Raw genomic sequence first — 23,422 nt, 5'->3', positions numbered from 1 at the left:
TTAAAAACAGAGAACTAGTTGTTATTTGTAAGGAAAAAAGTCATTAAAAGGACAAAACACATGTAAATGGTGTCTCTGGGGCCCACAGACTCTCCAGCACAGCCTGTGCCGTGGTTGCCTCCTCCCTCCTGCCCATTTGGGTGCACTCACCTGGAGCTGCTGGTGGCTCTAAGTCCTACCATTGTCCTCCATGGGTTGCAGGGGCACAGCCTGTGCTCTCACCAGAGGCTGCTGAGAGGTCTCCAATCCAGTATCCCTCCTTCTCTGAATGTAGAACCCACATTGTCACCTCCATCTTGGACCACTCCACCTCTTCTTCTGCTGCAACTTTCCTTCCTTAAATAACGATTGTAAACAGGACAGATTGGCCCAGCTGGGCTGGAGGTGGGTCCACCTCACAGCTGGGGGACATTTAAAGAACTGCAGCCCCTTCCCACTGTTACCAAGCAAAAAGGGGCTCCGCAGAAATGCATAACACCAGACAAAGGTGAAGAAAAAATGCCAAGTACCTCAACATTCAGTTGATCTTCTACCTTAAGCAACGGAGACCCAAGCATTACTGAAACCAACATTTGTTATGTTTTGAGCCATTTTCTTAGATACATGCAAAACAAGTCGAGATGATTTTTCTAAGGTTGTATAAGCTGCTGAAGACTGCAGCAAGCTTGGAGATGATTAAATTTTGGAGTTTCTTGGAAGCTGAATTAGAAACTGCAATGGGACTTGTGTTTTCTGACTAGAAGTTTGGTGTGGGGTTACACTGAACCTGATAGAAAATCATGTATCATGCACTTTGTTAATGGCTTTCCAATGAAAGTCAAAGAAATGAAGTGCACCTGAGTCACTGGAATTTAACAATAATATGATCCATCATGTGGCCCTGAAAAAGCTATTTTAGAGGATTAAAGTGTCATATTAGGCTAGGTGTAATATTTATGTGTACCTTGTAAGATCCTTCTTGGCTGGGGTGAGTAACTTTTTGATAAGCAAATAAAATATCACCCTAGGTTATACACTTTTCATTTTTTCTCTCACCCAGATACTTCTGCTGTGTTCAGTATTGAAGTGGAAGGTGGGGATATACAGGTAAATATTTGTCACTGTTGTGGAGGACTGATTTTAGTGACATGCTGGGAGTAACTTATGTGACCATCATTAGTAACAGCATAGGAGAATCTGATAGTACTTTTAAGGGATATTTGTGTGGCTGTGATTTCAGGCAGCTATTAAAATGTACTTTTTATTTTCTGAGTTTGAAAATGTGTCTTGCAGTTGGAACATCCTTAATGCACCTGGTGTAACTCAGTTGGGCTCAGTGCAGATGTGTGAACTTATACGAGGTAATGATGGGGCCCAGTAAAAAAAAAGGGATATGGGCAGCTTTGAAGTTGTTCAAACATAAATTTTGTCTAAATTAGTCTAGATTTGCCCCTACAGGAAGAGATAGCACTTTTATGCTGTGCTAGGATTCAGTTTATTTCTGCTCTTTGCAGAAATTTTACCTCGAGAATGAGTCTGGCTCATAACACACGTATCAGTGGCTTGTTCTCCAGTTTACTAATTTAACAGCTCATGAATCAGACTGTGCTGCTCAGCACTCCATTGTGCTCCTGATAATTAATCAGATATGGCTCTAATTACTGACTTTCAGCAGAACCTAACTGTGGTCATCCGTAATGTCATCTATTATTGACGTGTTGGAGGGATATAGGCAACAGAAAAAGAACTTGCAAGAATTTTCTAATGAAAATGATAATGATTTTTGCCATCATAAAACCTTTTTTACAGAGCTTAAGTGTGGCCTCCTCATTAAGTGTGCCCTTTTATATGTAGCCACATGATGTACCATGCTGTTGAAAGCTTTCTAAACTGCAGATACTCATATGTAAGGCAACTGGCATTTGTAAGAAGAGCTTGGAAGCAGCTGTTGGTATGTGTGCCCAGGGCAGAGCATACAGATTCAGAACTGCTTACCAGACAGAGCAATGCACAGTTATTGAATGAAACAGAAGCAGAGTGTAACTTGTCTCCTTCAAACCTTAGTCTTTCAGTCATTCTTTTAGTCACTAAACACAATAGCTATGACGTTGCAAAGCAGGGAACCCCCACAGGCTGTGGTCCAAGCTGTGCTTTCTCTTGCTTCCATTACTTATGAATTTTGAAGATAGATGTCAGAGATGACAAAGGATATGTTATCTTTTCCTGATTAGAAGTACAATAAAAGGCAGTGTCTGTCATGTCAGGAGAAAAGCTGAACTAACAAGAGATGCATTTACAGAATGTACAGGCTTCCCTTCAGGGTTGTTTTTTAAAAACAGAATTACATTTTCAAAATAAAGTCAATTATTAAACTCTTAAGCATACAAATCTTAATGCTACTGCTTGATAACAGTGTTATTAACTGACTTTCTATCAAGAACTTTTAAAGTAATTGCAAGTAGAAGGTGCAGTCTTGCTGTATAAATATCATAGGTGATTATTGAAGGTATTAATCACATCAATCAAAACATGCTTTCGTAGCTCAAGCTGGCATCTGTGTCTTGCTTTAACAAACTTTTTTTCACTAACATACTATATGTGTTCTGTAGAAATCTGAAATACAGCTGTTGGGTTTTTTTCTAGTGGTATTTCAGGTGTTTTAAATTTGATTATGTCCTTTGAGGTGCTCACATCGATGTGGTAGTGGTGCAGCAAACAGTTGAATAGCAGAGCAGACTCTGCTAAAGTCTTGTCCTTTTTAAGCAAGGCAGCAGCAGATCACTTCCATCATGAAAATAGTTCAGAGGTACAGTAGTTGGGGGAGGAAGGGCAGGCAGGAAGAAGGAGCCTCAGTGTGAATGTAAGTTTTCAATGATTTTTCTGGCTCTCCTCTTAAGAAATGGAGAATCTGAAACTGGTTTGCCAGATGATGAATACCTAATCAATATAAAATGGTACTATACCATTTACTATTTCTGCTTTTTCAATAAGACTTTGGAAGTTACAGTAAATGAAGAGTCGTGGAGATTTGTCATTTTTAGCACCAACATCTAAAAATTACTGATCAGTACTAACAAGAAAGAGAAAGGCTGTAAAAGAAAAGGGTTGTCTTTTTTCCTATATTAGAATTGTTAACAATACCACTTAATAAACTCAATAATGAAACTCTGAGACAATGATAAGAAACAAAAGGCTTGTTCTTGTAAGGTTTGGTTGCATTCCCTCTCTGGAGCCTGGGCTTCATCAATGTCTAAGTATACCGGGAAGATACACAGTGCTGTTGGGTAGGACATAAAAGGCACTAAAACAGCATGTTCATAGCAGTGCATTGTTCCTTGTAATGCATATAGTATGTTTGTTAAAATAGGGGTAATACCAGTACTGGAATTTTTCAAAATCTACCTGGTTATATCTAGCTTTTTCTCTTCAGTTCCTGGATAGATAGAATACTTGATGTGAGAATTAAGTACAAAAGGGCTTCTATCATAAAATTAATCACCCTCAGAGGATTTGTGGGATGATCACTGATGATATTGGAACACTGGCATGTATGTAGCTTATACATAAAAGCAGTAGTTTGTCACAGATGTAATAGGGAGAATTAGTGAGAAGAAGACATGAAGAAGGTAACTACAGGTGTGATCCCTTCAGTTGAGGTGTGCGTGTAGCCAGGTCCGGCCTCTCAAATAGCTGAACATTGCTTCTGATTTCAAAGTTATGGAAGTGGAAGCACAGAGGTGAGGATCTGAATTCTAAAAGTGATGAATAATTGCAGTTTCTGCTGACTGATAAGATAATACATTGCAGCACTCCTACAAGTTTGGTATCAGGGAAGTCCCAGAGAGAAAACGTGCTTTCTTGACTGCAGCCCTCTTAGATGGTGTGCTCTCTCCTTTCTTCCCCTCCCAATCTAAATACATTGTGGTTTTTTAGTTCTCCTTTCCTGTTGGGGATCAAGTTACATATTTGACTTAACTGGAATTTCTTTTTACAGCCTTGTGACAAGACTGGATTAACAATTGAATTGTCCATGCACAGCTTCTTCAGAAGTACTTCATATTTTAGCTAAACTTGGTAGCAGCAGTAAGAGGAAACGTTTCAATGTTTTATGGGGTGTCATTAATGGAATATGCATTGTTTAGGAATGTAATTGCTAGGGAACAAATTAATCACAGATCATTGACTTACCAAACTATGTAACTGATGTTACACTTGAGTGACTCTTTTCACACATATAACACCTAATAGGTGCAAATTGGTATTAGCATATTTGGATTGATGAAGAAACTACTGCTTTCTTGGCCTGTAGGCCACTTAGCAAGCAAGACAGCTTGTTGAAGTATATGGCCTGGCTTAATGGTTATTTTTATGGAATTCATGAAATAGAAATGTATTCCTCTGCACAATCAAGTACTTTTTCTGTAGCTTATATTCAGTTAATGAAACTAATTAGGGACAGTGTTCATGTGTGTAGGTAAAATGCATAGGACTTTGAGAGTTTACAGCAGCCTCTAATTGTAGGAACATTAAGATGCTGTAGCACTTAAAGGAAGTATGACTGCTACTGCATCACATAAGATGAACTGATCAAGATGTTTTCTCCTCTGCTTGAAGTTCTGTGTGTACAGTTTTCTCCTCTGTTTGATTTCTCAAGAGACCTTAGCTGATAAATCAGTTAACCTTTTTTCTGCTGTTTTGGGTGGTGTTCTAATGTTTTTCAACCCAGCTGAGACAGTGGCTGAATCAGAAAGCTTTGTTGGAAATCCTAAATGTTGTACTATGCCTGTTGAGTAAGTTTCAGGTACACTATATGAGGGATAGCAGGAATAAAAACACTGCTGTTTTGCTTTTAACTTAGAGATATATATATACACTTTATAAATATGATGTGTAGAGGTGTGTATATATGTATAAAAACATCTTTTGAAACGTGTCTTTACTATGTGTATACTCGTAGGATATTCTTGATTTGAATATTTTTTTGTCTTTTTTATGTTGTTTTCATTTGGTTTTTCAGTTTCCATTAGCAGTACTGTCTAATTAAAATTACAGGTTGAAGTCTTTTCCTAGAGTCTCAGGAGCATAAATGTGTAAGAGCTGCAATCAAACCATCCAACACATCTGTTTCAGGTGAGAAATAGAAAAGTCTATGGAATTAAAAGTTATTTTTAAAAAATCAAGTCATTTAGTTTCTAACTTTCAAGATGGCAAAGAAAAGAACAGCAAAAGAAGTGTAAACTACGTATCATCAGAACAGAAGACAGTGTATCAGAGCTGTCAACAAGCAGATGTAAGAGCTAGAGCTGCTATCAATATGTGAAATAGGGAGGAATGGGTATGTGTTTTCCACCCTAAGCAAGTATTTGTTTGAGGTCTTTACTGGTACTGCTTGGCAAGTGGGTAAAGTTGTATGACTGCATCATTGGTTTTAGGTTATCGTATAAGATTGTATAAACCTATTTGCAGAGCTGGATGCTGAGCAACGTCATTGTAGTTATGACTGTAAAAGGTTTCTGCTTCTAGAAGATTCTTAATCTGGAATCAATTTATTTGTCATTGATAGTTCAGCATTGGCTGATCTGTGGCAACAGAATTTATCTAGCAAAAAATTGGGATGGTAGGGGAACCCTTAGATATTCTAGCAATGATTGCTTTTCTGTTAATTGCACATACTGATTATTTTCTGCCTATTTCAATACAAAAGCACTTTTCCCCATGCAATAAATACTTACACAATTGGCATTGAACAAAAGAACACTTTGATTTTTTCTGAATAAAGAACCTGTAAAGTTTGCATATGGCCTTCATATATCAGTTTGTTAGTGTCTGTACAGGTATAATAAATCAGAATAGAGAGAGTGCTATGAAATATGCTTCCTACAGCTACTACAGTTGTAGATCATAAAATTGTTACAAACTTTAAATGGCACTGCAGTCAGCAAGTGGTTTGTCCCCCAGTGTTGCTCTCTTAGTATGATGAGTGATAAGAGAAATGATTAAAGTAGAGTAAAAACATTATAAAAGGATCTGCACATGTATATTCAGTACTAGATGGTCAAGGTACAGATAGCACTTAGGCTTCAATGAATCTTCTCTATGAAAGTTTGCAAACTAACATGTCACAAGTGAGAATATTAAAGCTTGCTACTAGGTACATTAAATGCTTTTAAGTGATACAGTTTTCAGTGTTATAAATCCTCTGTAAATTAACAGAGTTGGCAGCTATAAAACATCAGTTTGGCATTGATTTAACTATTTTTATTACATTTTTCTAAGTAAGAAAAGGGGGGAAAATAAGGGAATATAAGGACTAGGAACAATCAGAAGTAGGCTCTGATCCACAGTCCTAGCTGGCCACCAGCTGCTGTATGCCTCTAAGTCAGACCTATATGTTTGGGTGTTGCTTGTGAGGTTTTGTCATATGTTGCAAAGGTGCATTGTAAGAACTTATTTTAGAAAAAATGAATTTGTTTTTGTTGAAAGCCTACAGGTTCCAAAGTGTTAATACAGGGTTGACAAAACAGAATGAAAACTTGGTTTTGGACAAAAATGGGTTAAAAATTAAAAAGCACATACAAAAATCTGTCAGTTTTTAATAACAGTGAAAATATGAATTTCTAGAAATACGTTATAGCCATCTCTGGATGTGAGGAAACAGAATTCATTGATGTTCTTCTAATTAATACCTGAGAACAATGTGTTTTTGAGCTAGTCCTTCGAGTATGTAGTGATGGTACAGAGGACTGATCTTCTGGTGCTTTACTAGCATTCCAGGAAAGCACAGTTCTGAGAACAGTCCTCCTTTTAATTTGAGGGTGGGCTGCTCTTTGTCAAGTTTGTCTTTTGTTCTTTTTTTTAGGGTGGCGTTTTAATGTTTTGATGTCAGAATGCAGAGCAGGATACCTCTCATTCTTCTAGCTTGTGGCTCCTTCAACCCCATCACAAACATGCATATGCGTTTATTTGAGCTGGCTAGAGATCACCTGCACCAAACAGGTCAGTAAGGTGTTGTTAGGACCACACTCATGTGGTATTTTACGGTGAAAAGGAGGAAAGATATTTAACACTCACTATAGATGAACTTTATGGATGGCTTAATTTTATATTGTTTATTGCTCATTCTGTATGAAGGTTTGTCCTGGTTTTCTCTGGGAGTTGTGTTTTGGATTTGAGAACAACGTTGGTAACACACTACTGTTTTAATTGCTACTAATTAGTGGTTGAGTTAAGGAATTTTCAGTTCCCCAGGCTCTGATGGTGAGCAGCTGGGAGGGAGCATGGCCAGCACAGCTGACCTCAACCAGCCATGGAGCTGTTCCATACCACAGAACATCACACCCAGTATAGAAACTGGGGGAAGCTGGCAGGAAGGGGTGCATTGCTGCTCAAGCATCAGTCAGTGGGTGGTGAGCAACTGCATTGGGCAGCACTTGGGTTTGAGGTTTTTTTTCCCTTGAGTTTTATTTCTGTCTCTTTTTGCTATTCTTTTTCATTATTGTTATTACATATTTGATAATTAATGTTATTAATGTATTTTATCTCATTTTGGTTTTTAAACTGTTCTTATCTTAACCCCAAAGTTTTACTTTTGCTTTTTCTGGTTCTCTTCCCCATTCCACTGCAGGGGCAGGAGGGTGGATGAGTGGGCAGCTGTCTTGTGCTTAGCTGCTAGTTGGGATTAAACCACAACAGGCTTTGATGACATACCTAATACAGAAAGTCTAGCATTACCTTTTCCTTTGATTCAATATGTAAATTTTTCAGTGTTTTTGCATGAATGCTCATTGTGATACTTGTTTATCAGTTTTAGGGTCACATTCATGGAACAGGCTGAGCCTTGTGAACGAGTATATTTAACAGTTTTGAAACTGAGAAGAAAATTTTATGTTCAAATTTCATGCTTTTATGATATATTATGTTTTAATACGAAGAAGTGTTACAGTTAAGTTTTGACAGCCAGGTGAACCAGGAGAAAAAAAAGAAACGTTAATTATTCATTATCTGTCTTCACTAAGAGGTACAAGGTTTCTCCCCAAGCAAAATAATTTCTTCATAAAGGAGATCAGAAAAGCTAGATGTCAGCAGGCTAGAAAGTTTCAGCAACAAAAGCAGAAGGTGGTTAATATCAGGAACTTAAGCAAGGATCAAAAGCTATAGAGAAATGTTGAACTCTTAAGCTTCATCAGTTCCTTAGTTGCTGAGGCTTTTATAGTTTGGCTTTTATTATTGGCAGCTAAAATACCCACATATGTTTCTGAAAGAGATTGGAAGGTAATTGTAGTTTATTGGTACCTGACAGAGAAGTACCTAGGAAGGTGGTTCAGTGGGAATCTGAACAGAAAATAACAGTAAAAAGATTTTGGCTGTCAAATTGTGGGGAGGCAGGGAGAGAGTCTGGTAACCCACTGATACCATTGTGCAGTATCGTAGCAACTATATACTCACTGTATACTGTAAGAATACTTTGACGTTCGTGAGGAAGAATTACACAACCAGTTCTGCCTCTACAAGTGAGAAATTATTTTGTTGCTCCCTCAGGACTAGAAATACAGGGTTAAAAGGGATTTGAACTAACTTTTCTCACTGTAATTTTATAACTGCTGTTGTCCAGGTGTGCAGAGTAGAGAGACAATGTGAGACCAGTAGGTAATCTGTTTAAGTCATATGCCATAGTCCAGTAACTTATTTTTTTACTTGAAAGAAGAACTGAACTGGGAAATGAATCACAGCTCACTATCTAGCCTGCTCCAGGGTCTACATAACGAACTCCACCCTTTACTCAGAGCAATTTACTTAAATAACTCTAGTGACAATCACATTTAAAATTTGAAAGACAGAGAAGAAAATTGCACATTACCTTGCACCTCTCTAACATCAGTGCTTTGTTCTGGATAAGGATGTGACTTGCCTTTTTTCTTTGTTGCACATGTCTTGCTAGTATAGTGTAAGTATTTAATGCATTTGTGTCTGGCTTGTCTACAGTGTCATTATTGCACTTTCTGAATGTATAACCCAGGATGTCTGCAAGCCAAGTATCCTCAATTACTTGTGGAAGTTTTATCATCCCAAGTAGAGGTAGCTCTATTTGAAGTAATTACAACTGAAGATAAATGTGTATATATGTATGGATATATACAAATCTGGTATATGGTCTTTCTTGCTATGGTGAAGACAGTTTCTCAAACAGAAGGAGCTGACAACGTGCTATAAAAATGATCAATTCTGAAGGCCTGTTTTATGGCAGAACCATTCCCACCCAGGAAATTAACTACTCATTCTCTCATGTTTTCAGTCCTACTTCTGCAGTTACTCAGGGAAGGAGAGGAGAAATTGGAGCTTATTTGCTAAGAAGCACTAGTTGCAGACTGGGAGCTGATAGTGGGACTGGAGGACAATGGTTATACTTGACTAGAGCTTGTTTGAAGGAAGCTAATGGTCTGCTATATTCACATTGATTCCCTTCTCAGTGAGAACAGCATGCTTCCAAGCTAACATACACACTGAATGCCTGAAAAGGTAACTAGCATGAGTGAAGAATTAACCAGCGTGAGGAGTGATGCTTCCTAAGCTGTGAGAATGACTTAGGGCTGGTTCTACTTCAGTGTTTCTGCTCAATCACAAATCAGGCAGAAACACTAAGTGCAATAGTATGGTTGGACTTGACTTCACAGTCAGATTTTACTGTTATGAATGACGTGGCTGCCCCTGATGTGCATCCTGACTGACATCTCCAGTAATTCTGTCTGCCAGCTTATTGCATGTCACTCCAATTTCAAGTGCTGTCTAATCTTATTTTTTCATACATTCTTATTCTAAGTAGGGACTTTTATTGAGTTTCTGATACTTTAAGCGCTATCTCATATTTCATTGCCACATGTCAAGTAATTTGTCCTTTTTCTGTTGATATCAGTTGACAAATCTTGTCATGCTTCTAATGATTCTCTTTATCTGGATTTTGTCTCCACTTGTGTGAATTTGACTCCTTGTACATCCTCATACATAGGTACAATCTTCTCAGATTCTGTCCTTTTAATATTGCTTCCTGAAACTTGCACTGACTGTGACAAATACTTTTCTGGTCTGTTGGTATATTATGCCAGGTGCTTATATTTTTCTTTGACTGCATTTCTTATTGGACCGTAAAGTCCAAATAAATAGTACTAAAATTAGCCCATATATGATGTTTAAAACCTTGTTTCCCACTGGGGAATACTTAAATCACCAAGTTTCCAGAAAAGACCAAAAGGGATAGAGGGCAAAGAAGGAGGTTATGAGAGGCAAGATGTTTCTATCTGTAACAAGACAGATGCTAAGGGGGAGGGGAGTGGAATTAAGGAGAATGTATTACTATCTTATGAAAACTTAAGGAAAATGTGACACAAAGGATTGTATTGAATGCAGCATTGAGCAGCAGAGCTGAGAAGTCCAAGCAGTAATTAGTCACTAATTAGTCTTGGAAATTTAGGAGTTTATATATTTCAAGGTCTACATCTGATTAAAATAGACTGATATTTTCAAGAAAGGGATAGAAACAGATTGTAACAGTAGCAAGTCAGCACAAATGCACAGACTTCCAATTTGTTTTCCTGCAACAATTCTGATAATGAGAATTTTAAAAGAACACAAAATAACCCTGGTTTGATCCTACTGTTTTGGTAGTGTATCTAGCAGTGCAGATATTGGAATAGGATCAGATCAATAGTAGTTCCTCTCTACATATACAATAAATATTGACAGCCATTAGCTAAAATTAACTGAACTTAGCTAAAATTAACCTTTAAAACTTGAAACAAGTTGGGGTGTTTTTAGTTGCAAATTTACAACAGTGCTTGCTGAAATAGAGCAGTACTTGTTAATTGCACTAGACTTTATCTTTGAATAAAGACATGTGAGTAGGCTTGGCATTCAGAAAGTATTAAAGCTGTAGAGTCTGCTTTGCAGAGGTGCAAATCGAAGCAGCAAACACATAAATCTTAAGACATCTAAAGATATGCCACATCTCTAAAGAAAATACTTCTGTTACATACAACTCAGTTTTCTGAAGACTGTTATCAGCACATACAGTTTAGGTCCTAACCTTTTTCTGAATTTAAGGAATGCTTTTCTAAGCAGAAGAAATAATAGCTTTCTGTTCCAAATTTTGCTGTCTTACTCTAAAACCCAGTGGAATAAGGGGTGAGCATCCCCTGCTTGCAATGGTATTTGGTTTGTGTCCTGTATTTGGCATTAGAATCCTGATAATGTGTTTTATAGATTGCTTCCCAGTAGTCATGTTATGCAGCCAAAGTCAGCTTGGATGAGAGCATTTCAGAATAAAGTGTCCTGTGAGTTGAGATCCAATACTTTATTTGCATTGCTACTCTCAAGATTGGTGACTTTTGCTATCCTTTCTGAAGGAAATACTCATTTTCATCACTGTCAAGAAGCTGCCTTTCCTTCTTTTTGTCCAAATCCAGTCAACTCTATAGAAGTGAAGTTGTATTTTGAGGTACTTGATACAAAATGTTTGCTACAGATGTGATGATTTGGATCATTCAGCATTTCAGCATCATTGAGGACTGATCAGACTGATTTCAGCATCATTGAGGACTGATCACTGGGCCTGCTTGGTTACTCAGGTTGTTAGGGAAGTTCCTGAAGTCACAATGTATTTGAGTGGCTGTCTGACAACAGATGTAAATCTGCATCTTCAGGCCCTGTACTTCACTCAACCAGGTGGATATGATTTGTTTGCCTAGGTACTCATAGGGCATCTGTCACTACAGTTTTTACACACCTCATCTAATTCAGTGGATGCATCTTTCAAGCACTCTGAAGTGGTGAAGGTAAAGTCATCCATCCTATGGAGATCTATTCTAAACGAATGTCCATTATTGCTCTGATATATTTGACTTTCAATGCCATGATTGCTGAATTGTTTACCCCTTTTGATTTTCCTTCTGTTGAAGGAAAATCACCCTCACAGAGGGTGACTGAACATGAACTAAAAAACCAAGTCTTCCCTATTTTCTTTTCCTTTTTCATGCTTGGCAATCCCTACATACATGTCATGGGAAGGTAAGCACAGGATGGTGGTTTTTTGATGTTTAGTCTGTAAATAGTTTTGAACAACTCAAATATTTGGGATGGCTTGTATGTGGTCATGGTCAAGGTGGTTTTGGTTTTGTTGTCTTCCTTGCATGATATCTGAAGAAAGATGTTAGATATCCCTCCTTCAACCTCAGTTGATAGAAATAAAAATTAACATATAAATAAAATATAATAGAAATAAAATGAACATTTTTGTTTAATGAAACAATGAAAAATCCTCGTATTTGTTTTCCTAGCATTAGTAGGCTGAGAGTTCTGGGAAGTTAACTGTTGATTTCTTTTGGGTTCAAGGGAAACCATTACTGTTAGTTCAGTACAGAATTTTATCATGTTATTTTAGTGCCGAGGTAGTCAAGCACAGAAGGCTGATAAAAGAAATTGAATTATTCACTTAACTAAAAATATGCATAAAAGCAAGTGTGCCAGTGGTTGTTTCAGTGAAGAAATAAAAAATGACATTAATGTTGCATCTTAGATGAGATTGTATTGTAACTATTTTCCAACATCATTTGCTTCTACATTGTGAAATAGCTGCAGCTTTCCTCATGAAGGAGGTTGACTAGTCAGTGATAAAAGTGATTTTTGTTATTTATATATTTGCTGTTGTGTACACACTATGCAGTAAAATTGAAATTATCAGCCTCATTTTGTTAAATTGTAGATACTTAGGTAAGTTTACACCCTTAGAACAGGCTTAATGAAGCAGGGAAAATGCTTATTCCTGGACAAACCTTCCCAAATTCAAACGAAGTATTTGTAATCCTGTGTCCAGCTCAAGAGGGATAGAAACCTTCTGCAGAGAGTCCAGCACAGGGCCACCAAGATTATCAGGGGACTGGAATATCTTCCTTATGAGGTAGGGCTGCCAGAACTGAGACTGTTTAGTCTGAATAACAGGAGACTGAGGGGGGATCTCATTAATATTTGCAAGTATATAAATGGTGGATGTCAGGAAGTTGGGGCATCACTTTTTCCATTGTATCTAGTGACAGGACAAGGGGTAATGGGATGAAACTGGAACACAAAAAGTTTCATTTAAACATAAGGAAAAGCTATTTCACTGTTGAGGTGAGGGAGCCCTGGCACAGGCTGCCCAGGGAGGGTATGGACACTCCTTCCTTTAAGGAATCCCACCTGGCCACATTCCTGTGTGACCTGATCTAAGTGGACCTGCTTTGGCAGGGAGGTTGGAGTAGATGATCTCTAAAGGTCCCTTCCAACCCTACCATTCTGTGATTGTATGATTCTATATAGAAGTTAGTCTCTTGTCCAGTGCTGAAAAGGAAATTGGGACAGTCTCTAGAAAAAAACATAAGTCCAAGGAATTTTCTTTGGCTGATGCTTACAGACTTTGAAAAGAAGCCTTAGAAGTGATGAGTTATAAACTGTCATCTTGATTAGGGTGTGGGGGGTGTGCAGGGAGGCTTTTTGGTTGTTGGTTTTCAATAGGGTTTTTAAGGGGAGGTTTGGTGTTTGCTTTTTGGGTAGATTTTTTGGTGGTTGGGCTTTGAAGTAGTTTTGGGTTTGTTTTTTTTGTCTGATGTTTTTTGCTTAGTAGTTTTCATTTGGAATTTTTTTGGTGTTTGAGTTTGGGCATGTTTTTGAGGGTGGAATGTTGTTTTTGAGGTTTTTTTTTTTCTTGTGGATGAGAACTATAGGATCTTTAAACTAATGTCCATGTCTGCAGGAAGGGAAAATTTTCATCTTTGAGTTGATGTCATCTTTAATTGATGTCATAGATGCTACAGGAGAGGCTCTGTTTTTTTTCCAGTTAAAAGTGTAAGTTGGGAGGGCTGAATACTGAGTGATAAGAAATTTCATTGTAACCTAAAGATGAGATTGGCATTCATCTGTAATATTTTTATGTAAGCCTAATCGATTAAACTTTTAAAGGTTTGGAGTTCTAGAAGGCTGGTACCAAGCTACACTAAAACAAGTGTGTTGGGTCATCTGCTGTTTTCAGTCATACAAAACCATAAAATCTTCTACATAGTAAACTTAGCATGAAATGTTCATCTTTTGATACTGTCATTACTTATGACTAATGTACATTGGTACAGCTAGTGAGATGCTGTAAATTTTAAATTTTATCTAAAAGATAGCACCTGGAGTAGTGACTTTTGTATAAGGAATCAGACTGGATAAAGGAATGTGCCTAATGCTCAATTGTCATAGAAATGCCAAAGAGGCTTACATTTTTTTAGGCACTGTTCAGCAAGGAGTAAAGTTTCTAGAAACTTTGTTTGTGCTAAACCAGTACTATTTCATAATACTTACTTAACAGCATTTTGGAAAAGGAGTGAAATAAAGCAGCACTCAGGCACAAAGCCCCATTACAACCTTCCCTGGAGATTACAGAACAAAAAAGAGCACTGGAGTTATTCCTACTAAAACCTAAAAGCTGCAGAGTTTGCAAAGACTCAAGAGCCTGTTGTGGATTCTGCTGTGACACCGAGATGAAGATGAGTAGCAGGCAAGAGTTAAATGAATGGAAGTATTTCCTTTATTTGATTTTCCATAGTGGTTATTTACTTCTTATGAATAAATAATAATATTAATAGTAAATGACAGACTTAATACTGGATGAAATTACGTCTTTAAAAGCCCCACCAAAATACACATAAAATTTGATATGAAATTGACATTTGATAAATTTGACTTAGTATTAATAAACTAATTCAGCATTTCAATTTGTGGTAGTGACAGCAGACTATTGAATACCTGTTTCCATTAATACTACTGCTTTAAAATGTTTGAGGGCCATTTTTTTGTTTCATTACTTTTGTTATATTGAGTTTTTTAACCAGTTGTCCTAAATAGTTCTTAGAGAATAATGAAGTTCCTAGCAAGAGGAAAGTTTTTGCTGCTTTTCATAGGTACATTTTGAAAAACAAAGTCATTTAGGAGCCTGGGGGAATATTTACACATACTTCAGACAAGCAATAATGAAATGCCTCATGATAAAAACAAATAGCATTCCAAAGAAACAGAATTCAAAGATAATTCTGGACCAATGAAGGTTTGAAAGTACCTGGAATAATTTCTGGGACAGATAAAAGAATCCCAGTGGAAATTAAATTTTAAAAAAAGAAAAAATAATAATTGTCTTTGCAGATCTGAGTGACATATTTGAGTAGGTGAACTTTTAAGTTAGTGCAGAGGATACAATTTGTTAAATATTCTGTATTTTGAGTGCTGAAGCTTATATTTTTAGGTGGAAGGTTCTCATATATATCATGTTTGTATAGTGCCAGGTTACTCAGTTGCTGTAAGTCATCTTAAATAATTATTGCATTGTATGGTACCTTAAATACTAGCAACCTTGATTTTACTCTTCCACTTAGTTTAATTTCTGCTTTGGAAGAAGCTGATATGACATCAGAAGCTCTTATCCATTTTTCGCAGCTCTAGGCCAGATGAGAGACTGAAACCTTTATAGCTCACAAGGATACAGTGGTGTTGCAATCTTTGTTTGCTAGCATGATCTCTCATAATTTTACTTTTTACATTTAATGAATTCATTTATCTGTAGAAACTGAAGAGAAAGGAACTGAAACGTGGAAAACTTTTGTGTAAGAAAAAAACCTTTTAATAAGGGTAACGGGAATTAATAATGGAATGGTAATTTCTTTACCTTTAAATGGGAATTTGTTACAGCATTGTCTTTTCATCAAAACATCAGAGAATAATTATTTATGTCAAATGAAAATATTTGCCATTTCAGATCAAGAGATGGACTTTCTATACATATCTGTTCATGTTTCTGGAAAACTTTATCTCGTTCTATTGACTTACAATGAGAAAATTTTAACACAGAAGATAGTTTTGACTGACATTTTAACAGGCTCATAAATCTCACTGAATTTTAGTGCTGTTTTTAAGTGCAACTCACTAAAATTCTTTTGAAAGTTTTACTCTATTACATCAAAATTACTGTCAAGTTACTAAACTGTCTGAATATTAAATTGTCATGTACCAGTATCAGAAATTGAGTCCAAGGGTATCATTTTAATTACAAAGCAGTAAAGAGAACTTGCTGCATCATTTCAGTTTCTTTAAGACAATTGTATTCAAAAAAGAAAGGTTTTTTTCCCCCTTCAATATCTTATTTATCATAGTATTTAAAATGCATGTGTTACCTTAGAAATCATTTTTTGTAGTTTCTGAAACATCCTTTCTCTCCTCTCTGTTTCTTGAGGGATGCAGCTCATATCAGTGCTTGATTTCCCTGTTGATTTGTTAAAATAAGAGTTACACTTTTGTTTCCAAATTTGAAGCCAGAACTGCAAAGTCTAACAAAAAGAGCTTGTGTTAATGATTATATTATGTTACAGGATTAACAAAATATGGACATATTTTCAGTTTAATATACACAATCAGCCAGGTAGAAGGGCCTTTAATGGCTGCTAAACTGGTGTTTGAGCCATAGTGCTGTAATTGTCATTTTAGACTCCATCTTTCTTCTTGAATCTTCTGATTTCTCTGAGTTGCATTAATCATGGCTGCAGTAATATGCTCTAAATCTTGCTTTGGAACAATGATTTTGATAAATAACAAGCATCAGATACTTAAGAACAAAGCAGTGATCATTTAAGTCATCCATTGCTCTGACTGTATAAAAGATGTACTTATTGGAATATAAAACTTAATTATATTTAGCAATTTTGATAGTTTGCATCATAAATTATAAACATCTCTACTTGCTTGAAAATTGTGTGTTCATCCACCTTTCCTTTTTGCATCATCTAATAGGGTAAACATATTGGTAATAATTGTTAGCACTTCACAGAGAAACAAGAAAGCTGCTGTTTATTGCTGTTTCTTGTTCATAGCCTCTTAAAAGCTTCAAATTATCTAGTTTGAGGTCAGACTAGATGGGCTCCAAAGGTTCTGTCTACCCTAAATCTTCAATATTCTATGAAGATGACTTATTTTTCTTTTTTTCTTTTCTTTTTTTTCAAAAGGAAGGTATCAGGTGATTGAAGGCATAATGTCTCCTGTTAATGACAACTATGGAAAGAAAGGCTTGGTTTCAGCAAGACATCGGGTAGCAATGGCTAAACTAGCACTGAAGACATCTGACTGGATTCGAGTTGATCCATGGGAGAGTGAGCAGGAAACATGGACAGAGACAGTAAAAGTACTAAGGTAATTTGTTTTTAACACCCAGGTAGAGCAGAACATGTTTGTTTATGTCATTATCTGCTGTGAGATAATGTATTAAGATTTGAGAACAAAACTTCACGTTACATTGCTTCAGAAAGTCTGTATAGTCAGTATGTCTTAGCTCAAGTATTTCCTTTCCTAGTGCAAAACAGACAGGCTTTCCCCAGAGCTGTGCCGTACATTGCAGTGCTGCATTCATGCCATTTAAGTAAATGCATGTAGAAAGCCAGTGCCAAGAAAGGGTCTTGGAAAATTGTAGTCACCGAAAGTGTTCTGCAGCAAAGTTCTTGGCTCTCGTGTTATTTTGTCTGTTTTAAAGTCTCTAAGCAGGCAATATAGAGATTTTAATCAGAAAGTAAGAGAGTTTACAAACATATTCTTCAGGAGCACCCCTATTCCAGATTAGCTATGGTGACATCATTATCATAGAGTCTTAAGGGTTGGAAGGGACCTCAAAAGATCATCTAGTCCAACCCTCTTGCTAGAGCAGGACCACCTAGAGTAGATCACACAGGAACTTTTCCAGGTGGGTTTTGAATGTCCCCAGAGAAGGAGACTCAACAACCCATCTGGGAAGCATCTTCCAGTGCTCTGTCACCTTCACACAGGTTTATATATTCACATGGCCCTGAAAAGTTTTCTTAACTCCAATGGCAAGTTAAACCCATAAATTTATGGGTTAAAAGCATAGCTGCTGATGTTTTCTTCAAAATCAATGAGTTTGCTGTGGTTTTGTGCTGGAATTAAAACAATTTCTGTTAACTTGATACAAGGACGTTGAAACGTGCCTTTCCACCATGGTTGGTCTTCATAATAAGTGCATTATGGGGCAAGATATGGAAACACAAACTCCTTGTGCTAACCACTTTTTGAAATGTAGGTGCAGCAGGAGTGAACTTACACTGTTAAAGCGGAAAACTTGCTGCTTCTGCCCCTTAACCTCCAGGCAGCAGAATATAATCAGAGCAGAAGGCTAGGCAATGCTACTCTCTCTTTGCAGAAAACTTATCTGTTCTTTTCTGTTACCTCACTTGTGTATTCCAGTGTGAGAAATCACTAGAAGGTCTGTCCTGGAGTATTGCTTGGGTATGAGAGTTTTCTCCTAAATTTCAGTTTTGGAAAACAACATTCTTCCAGAGAAGCAGCAACAAATCTTATAGGTCAGGTGATCCTATTTACAAAGGCAGAGCTACTTGTGCAATCTTGCAGACCTGCTTGCAAAATTGAGTTTGTAAATTGTAAATCCACTTCAAAGTCCTTCAGTATAAGAGATAAAACAAATAAAAGATGTAGGTCTGATTTTGTGCTGAGAGAAAATAGTGTCCATGTGGTATGAACAGCTCAACTTCCTGCCACTCTAGTTTTGTAAAAACATTCACAAGATGTTATAATGGATGTCTGTTAGGGAGAGCAATGACTTTAAAGCTTTTTTTTTACCCCAAACAATGACCTTTATTAATGAGCTGAACCAGTGCCATAATCTAATGCTGAACCCTTGAATGGGAAAACAGCTTCCCAGTGAAATAGCACATTGAGGTGTTTTTGGTTTTTACTGGATTTTAACTGTCATATGTGAATATTAGATGAAGAGATGGCTTTAAGGCTAGATCCTTACCAAGTATAAATGGGCAACGGTTTATTGTGGAGTTGTGCTTCTTTGTAAGTGCTGAAAGTTAATCTATAAATTCTTCCCTGGTTAGAGAACCAAGAACCAATTGCTGCATTTGCTATAAAGCTCCCTCAGGTAGGAAACTTTAGTACCAATAGAAAGAGATTGTAGTATTGTAAGGCCTAGGAAGAAAATATTATTGTACCTAAATGTCTCTTCTTATCAGTATTTTGAATTGTTCACTTAACTGCAGTAGAACATTGTGTCCTGAGACACATGAATGGGTTTTTCTAGAGCACTTGTTCTACCTGAGTGCAATGAAATTGTCGTATTTCATCAAAATCTGTGGACTTTGAAGAGGCTCCCAAATAGTTACAACATACAAGAGTTTTGAGCAGCAAAGCCCATATCCCACTTGTGGTAGTGCTATTAGTTGCCTGCTATATGAAGTGAGCATGGAAATTTTGGAGACAATCTTGAGGCTTTTTTTAGAGAGGAGGAGGAAACATGATAGAATTATTTCCCACTTTGCTGCTGTTCCTGAATATTCTTCCTAGACAAGAAAAGAATTTTGTAAGCAAAGAACTACATTTATTCCTGTTGCAATGTAGATTTGATTGTGGTGCTGATACAATATGAATTAATTTAGAATTGGCAAAGATCTGCCTTACCCAGCATTCATTGAATTGTGCTTGTGATTTAATTAAATAGTTATTCAAAGTTTCATACTGTGTATAAAACAGTATAAAAAATGCTTGATAAACTGACAGATTGGTTTGTCCTTTTTGGTGTATCTTTAAAATAACATAACCCTTCTTGCCCCAGTACTTGAAATGCCTGCTGCACAAAACTTTTGGCAGTTAAGATTTAATAGTATAATGTTAGTCCTGCAGTGAGCTCTTTGCCAAGAGTTCTTATTTGTGAATCATGGCCCAAGAATGTCATTCCATGATATGAAGTCAGTTTACATGACTATACATAGCATCAGCCTGTTTACAGCAAGGCAGGATTAAAATAGAGATGTAGGGAGGCACAGGCCAAGGTACTGCTACCTACTCTCTACCACCATCTGTCCCTCACCTCTTGTCTGTGTAGTTGCTTTAGCCAACGGCTGAGCATCAAAAATTACTGGAGATAGTTACGCAGCTTGTCTAGGTGTGAGTTCTTCTCATTTGTGAAACTTATTCCTATGGCTAAAAGTATTTGCATGATTTGAAGAGTGTACATTTAAATCAGTAAACTGTGAATTCATTCCTTAGGCCAGACATTCAAAGGGTTGTCTATGATTTTGTACACATACTGAATTTGTACTGTGCCATGTAACTCATAATCTTTGCTTTGACACAGTTATATGAGACCTGACAGTCACTTTGGCTAGACATATACTAGTCAGAGACAAGAGACTGGCTTGAAGCAGGGTGCACCTATTCTGTTTACCTGTGAGCTTGTTTCCAGAATTAATTTTGGCTCATGCCATTAGGAGCAATACCTAAGCATGGCTCGGGATGGTGCAAGTCAGGGACTACTCTAAACAGGCAAGGCCATGCTGATTTGGAAGGAAGAGAGTTGAAGCGTTGGGATTTAAGATTAACATTTGTCCTCATGATCAAACAAAGGTCCACAACCATGAGGTTATAGTACCAGTATTGAAATGGGGCACCAGTGATCATGAGCAGCAAAAGAATGAAGTAAGAGAAGCCTGGAAAAACTGGTAAGAGAATCCTTGCCTTCCTTTGTGGATCTGAACTCAGCAAAATTAGAAACATGGAAGATGTAAAAAGTCAAATGAGAATTGTATTCTTGGACTTCTTCAGGACTGTGATTCTTTCAATTAAAATAAAAGGGAAAAACACAAGGTGAGAATTCTGAGAACATGTTTTTATGGAGAAGAAGATTAGAGAGAACAAGAATGTCTTCTCTTGAAAACTAAGCTCACATTATAGAAACATTATCATGAGGGGTTGTATTTAATCAAGAAATTAAATCTAGTGATTGCAGTGTGATTTAATCCTATTTCCAGCAAAAACCTCCACAATGTTTTAAAAGTAGTGTTGATACCAAAATTGCCATAATGGTATCATTTCAAAAAAGAACTGAAAACCAGAATGTCATTGCTTGTGAATTCTGCAGAATGTTAACGACATTGATACTAATCTCATGGTAGAATGAATATGCTAAATACTTGACAAATTGTATTCAAATCCAAAGTGCATAAAAGCAAACTGTGTTCTTGAATCTGAAAGTGCCAGGTAATCACTTTGTGCATCTCCGAGAGGATTACCTCACACAGAAGCCTTTATTTTAAATGCAGGCACCATTACAATGAATCACTCAGATTGCTCCAGTCCAAGAAGGAATTCATGAAAAACAAATGGCCCATAGAAAGGTCTACAGAGGATTCACTTTCTTACCAGCATTCAGGTTGGTTCATATTCTTTCTTTAGCATTAAAACCAATGCAACTTTACTAGACCAGCCTAATTGAACCCAGTAGCTTAAGTTTTGAGGGTTGGAGCTGCCTGCCAAAAACAAGCCATGACAAATGTCAACATGACTGTTGCTGTAGTTATTTTGTAGTAACTCCCACATAGATAAGAGACTTACTTTGGAGTTGTATTAATCCTTGGCCTTATAAACATCTCTTTAACCGTTTTGTAGCCCTGTTGGTTTTGCAAAGTATAGTATATGTGAATAAAAAAATACAAAAAAAATAGGTTACTTAGAACTGTAATTCTAGTGTTAGACAATGGATGAAGTATATGGATATCCCACCAGTGATGCTGATGCATTGGTGTTTATTCCATTTCTGGACAGAAGAGCTGTGGTTAACATTAAAAGTGTGACAGGTTCTGGAAAGACTGTCAGGTTTGAGTTTCCTGTTTTATCATATTCCCCAGCAATACTACTTTCAAGGATGCTGCTGGATTTTTGATGCATTATATTTTCCTGTAGTGTTGCAGCATTTCTTGAACATGAATAATATACTTAAATTGTTCATGGTTGTACAAAAGTCTCCAAAAGAAGAGTTATTGTATTTTTATAGATAGTAGGGAAAAAGTTTCCAAGTGTTTGGACTGGGGTGGAATCTTGTGTCTGCTGGGATTAAAGATTGTGCTCAAGCGACAGGTAAGATTATTCCACATTGCCACACTAAGGAAAATTACTGTTAAAGTAGTAAAGACAAAATGTTTTTGACTATTATTTTCTATCATTATTTCAAACTCTAGAGAGTTTTATGTAAAAATGGTTAAGAAATGTCAAAGTTAGTCTTTCTTTCCCAATAGTTAGTTTAGAATTCATCAGTTATCATCATACAGTAGAAAACAAAAGGCACAGCAAAAACTAGGTGAGAAGGAGGATGGGTGAGAAATAGGTTTCTCTTCTTCTAGTACATTGAGGCTGGATTTTTTGTTTTTATTTAGTATTCTGTCTGGCAGCTATACATGAAGAACAATCTGTTTGATTGAACAGAGAAGGGGTAGCATCTTATTGTTACTTTTTCTGCCTTCAGTGCTTTGACTGACAGTGATACAGATTGGCTGAATTAAACATGTGGTCCACCAAGAAGGAATGGGATATTTTCCTCCCACTTCCTTTGGTGTCTAGCATGGGCAAGAGTCTGAGAACTCCAGAGCAGAATAAAGTTCCTCCCCTTTCTCATAAATAAATGCAGATTAACACAATTTTCTAATGGCAGGCAACTGTTACCCAGTTCCTCTCCCCTAACCCTCCCAACAGTGCAATCTGATGAATAGGGGGTTTCTGTGAAGTTTGTATACAGACTCAGTCACATAATGGAGGCTTTCACAAATATTAACTTGATGTTGAATTTAGTGGTGGAAAAATTCCATAATACACGTTTTTTGTACTAAGTGTATGCCTACTAAACTGTAAGACTTCTTTGCATGTTGCTGAACCTCATGATTTTGTTCCACATGAAATAATCAGGTCACTTCTATAAATGTTGAAAATTAAATGGTTCACTGAGAACATGGATAGACAAATGATTGCAGTTTAAATGAACTTAGAATAGCTATTGGTTCTTGTCATTCGAACTACAGAGTTCTTTTTCTCTATTTTTCAGTGACCAGGGCTTTGCCCTCTTTCCTTGATTCACCAAAGACAGCTTCACATGCAATGTTTCTTCTCCTACTTACAAGAGCAGGTTGATTGTCTTCATTTCAGTTTTAATTGAATCCCCTGCACTTCAAATCTCTCAGTTGCCTTACATGAACAACTTTGTTGTCACCTCTTGAATGTTTTTCCCTGGCATATTCCAACAGCAGTCTCCCTTAATTAAACCTTAAATCCAACTGCTTCCTCTGTGTGTTACTAGTTATTTCTCCTTTAGTTTACCCTCTCCTTTTTCCTTGAACAACACTTCAAAGAATTGCAGTTCATTTCTGTCCGCTATCATTGACTGAGCTACACCAATCAAAAACAAACAAAGATTTCCTTCATCCAGACATACCATGACCTGAAAGAAAGGTTATTGTACTTATTAAGAAATGTAGCATTCCAGCAGCCATTTGGGTTTTATACCATTATCTATAGTGGAAGCTGCAGATCATCATTTAGC

At 36.9% G+C, this 23,422-nt stretch overlaps 1 protein-coding gene across 4 annotated transcripts in view; it reads left to right on the top strand.

The window, feature by feature from the left end:
• LOC104561866 (retinol-binding protein 1) overlaps window positions 1–23,422 on the top strand; it is a 46,630-nt gene that overhangs the window by 4,198 nt on the left and 19,010 nt on the right. For 3 of the 4 annotated variants that reach the window (XM_062005540.1, XM_062005538.1, XM_062005539.1), the window contains 4 exons: window positions 5,032–5,109; window positions 6,839–6,975; window positions 17,034–17,217; window positions 21,156–21,265. In XM_062005540.1, the coding sequence (XP_061861524.1) occupies window positions 6,867–6,975; window positions 17,034–17,217; window positions 21,156–21,265 (403 nt within the window). In that variant the 5' untranslated portion in view covers window positions 5,032–5,109; window positions 6,839–6,866. The remainder of the gene's footprint in view (window positions 1–5,031; window positions 5,110–6,838; window positions 6,976–17,033; window positions 17,218–21,155; window positions 21,266–23,422) is intronic. The other variant, XM_062005541.1, reaches the window with a different exon arrangement.

This window comes from Colius striatus, chromosome 12 (assembly GCF_028858725.1).
Source record: "Colius striatus isolate bColStr4 chromosome 12, bColStr4.1.hap1, whole genome shotgun sequence".
Classification (NCBI taxonomy): Eukaryota; Metazoa; Chordata; class Aves; order Coliiformes; family Coliidae; genus Colius; species Colius striatus.
The sequence above is the reverse complement of the archived record's forward strand: the minus strand, read 5'-3'. Positions and strand labels throughout refer to the sequence as shown.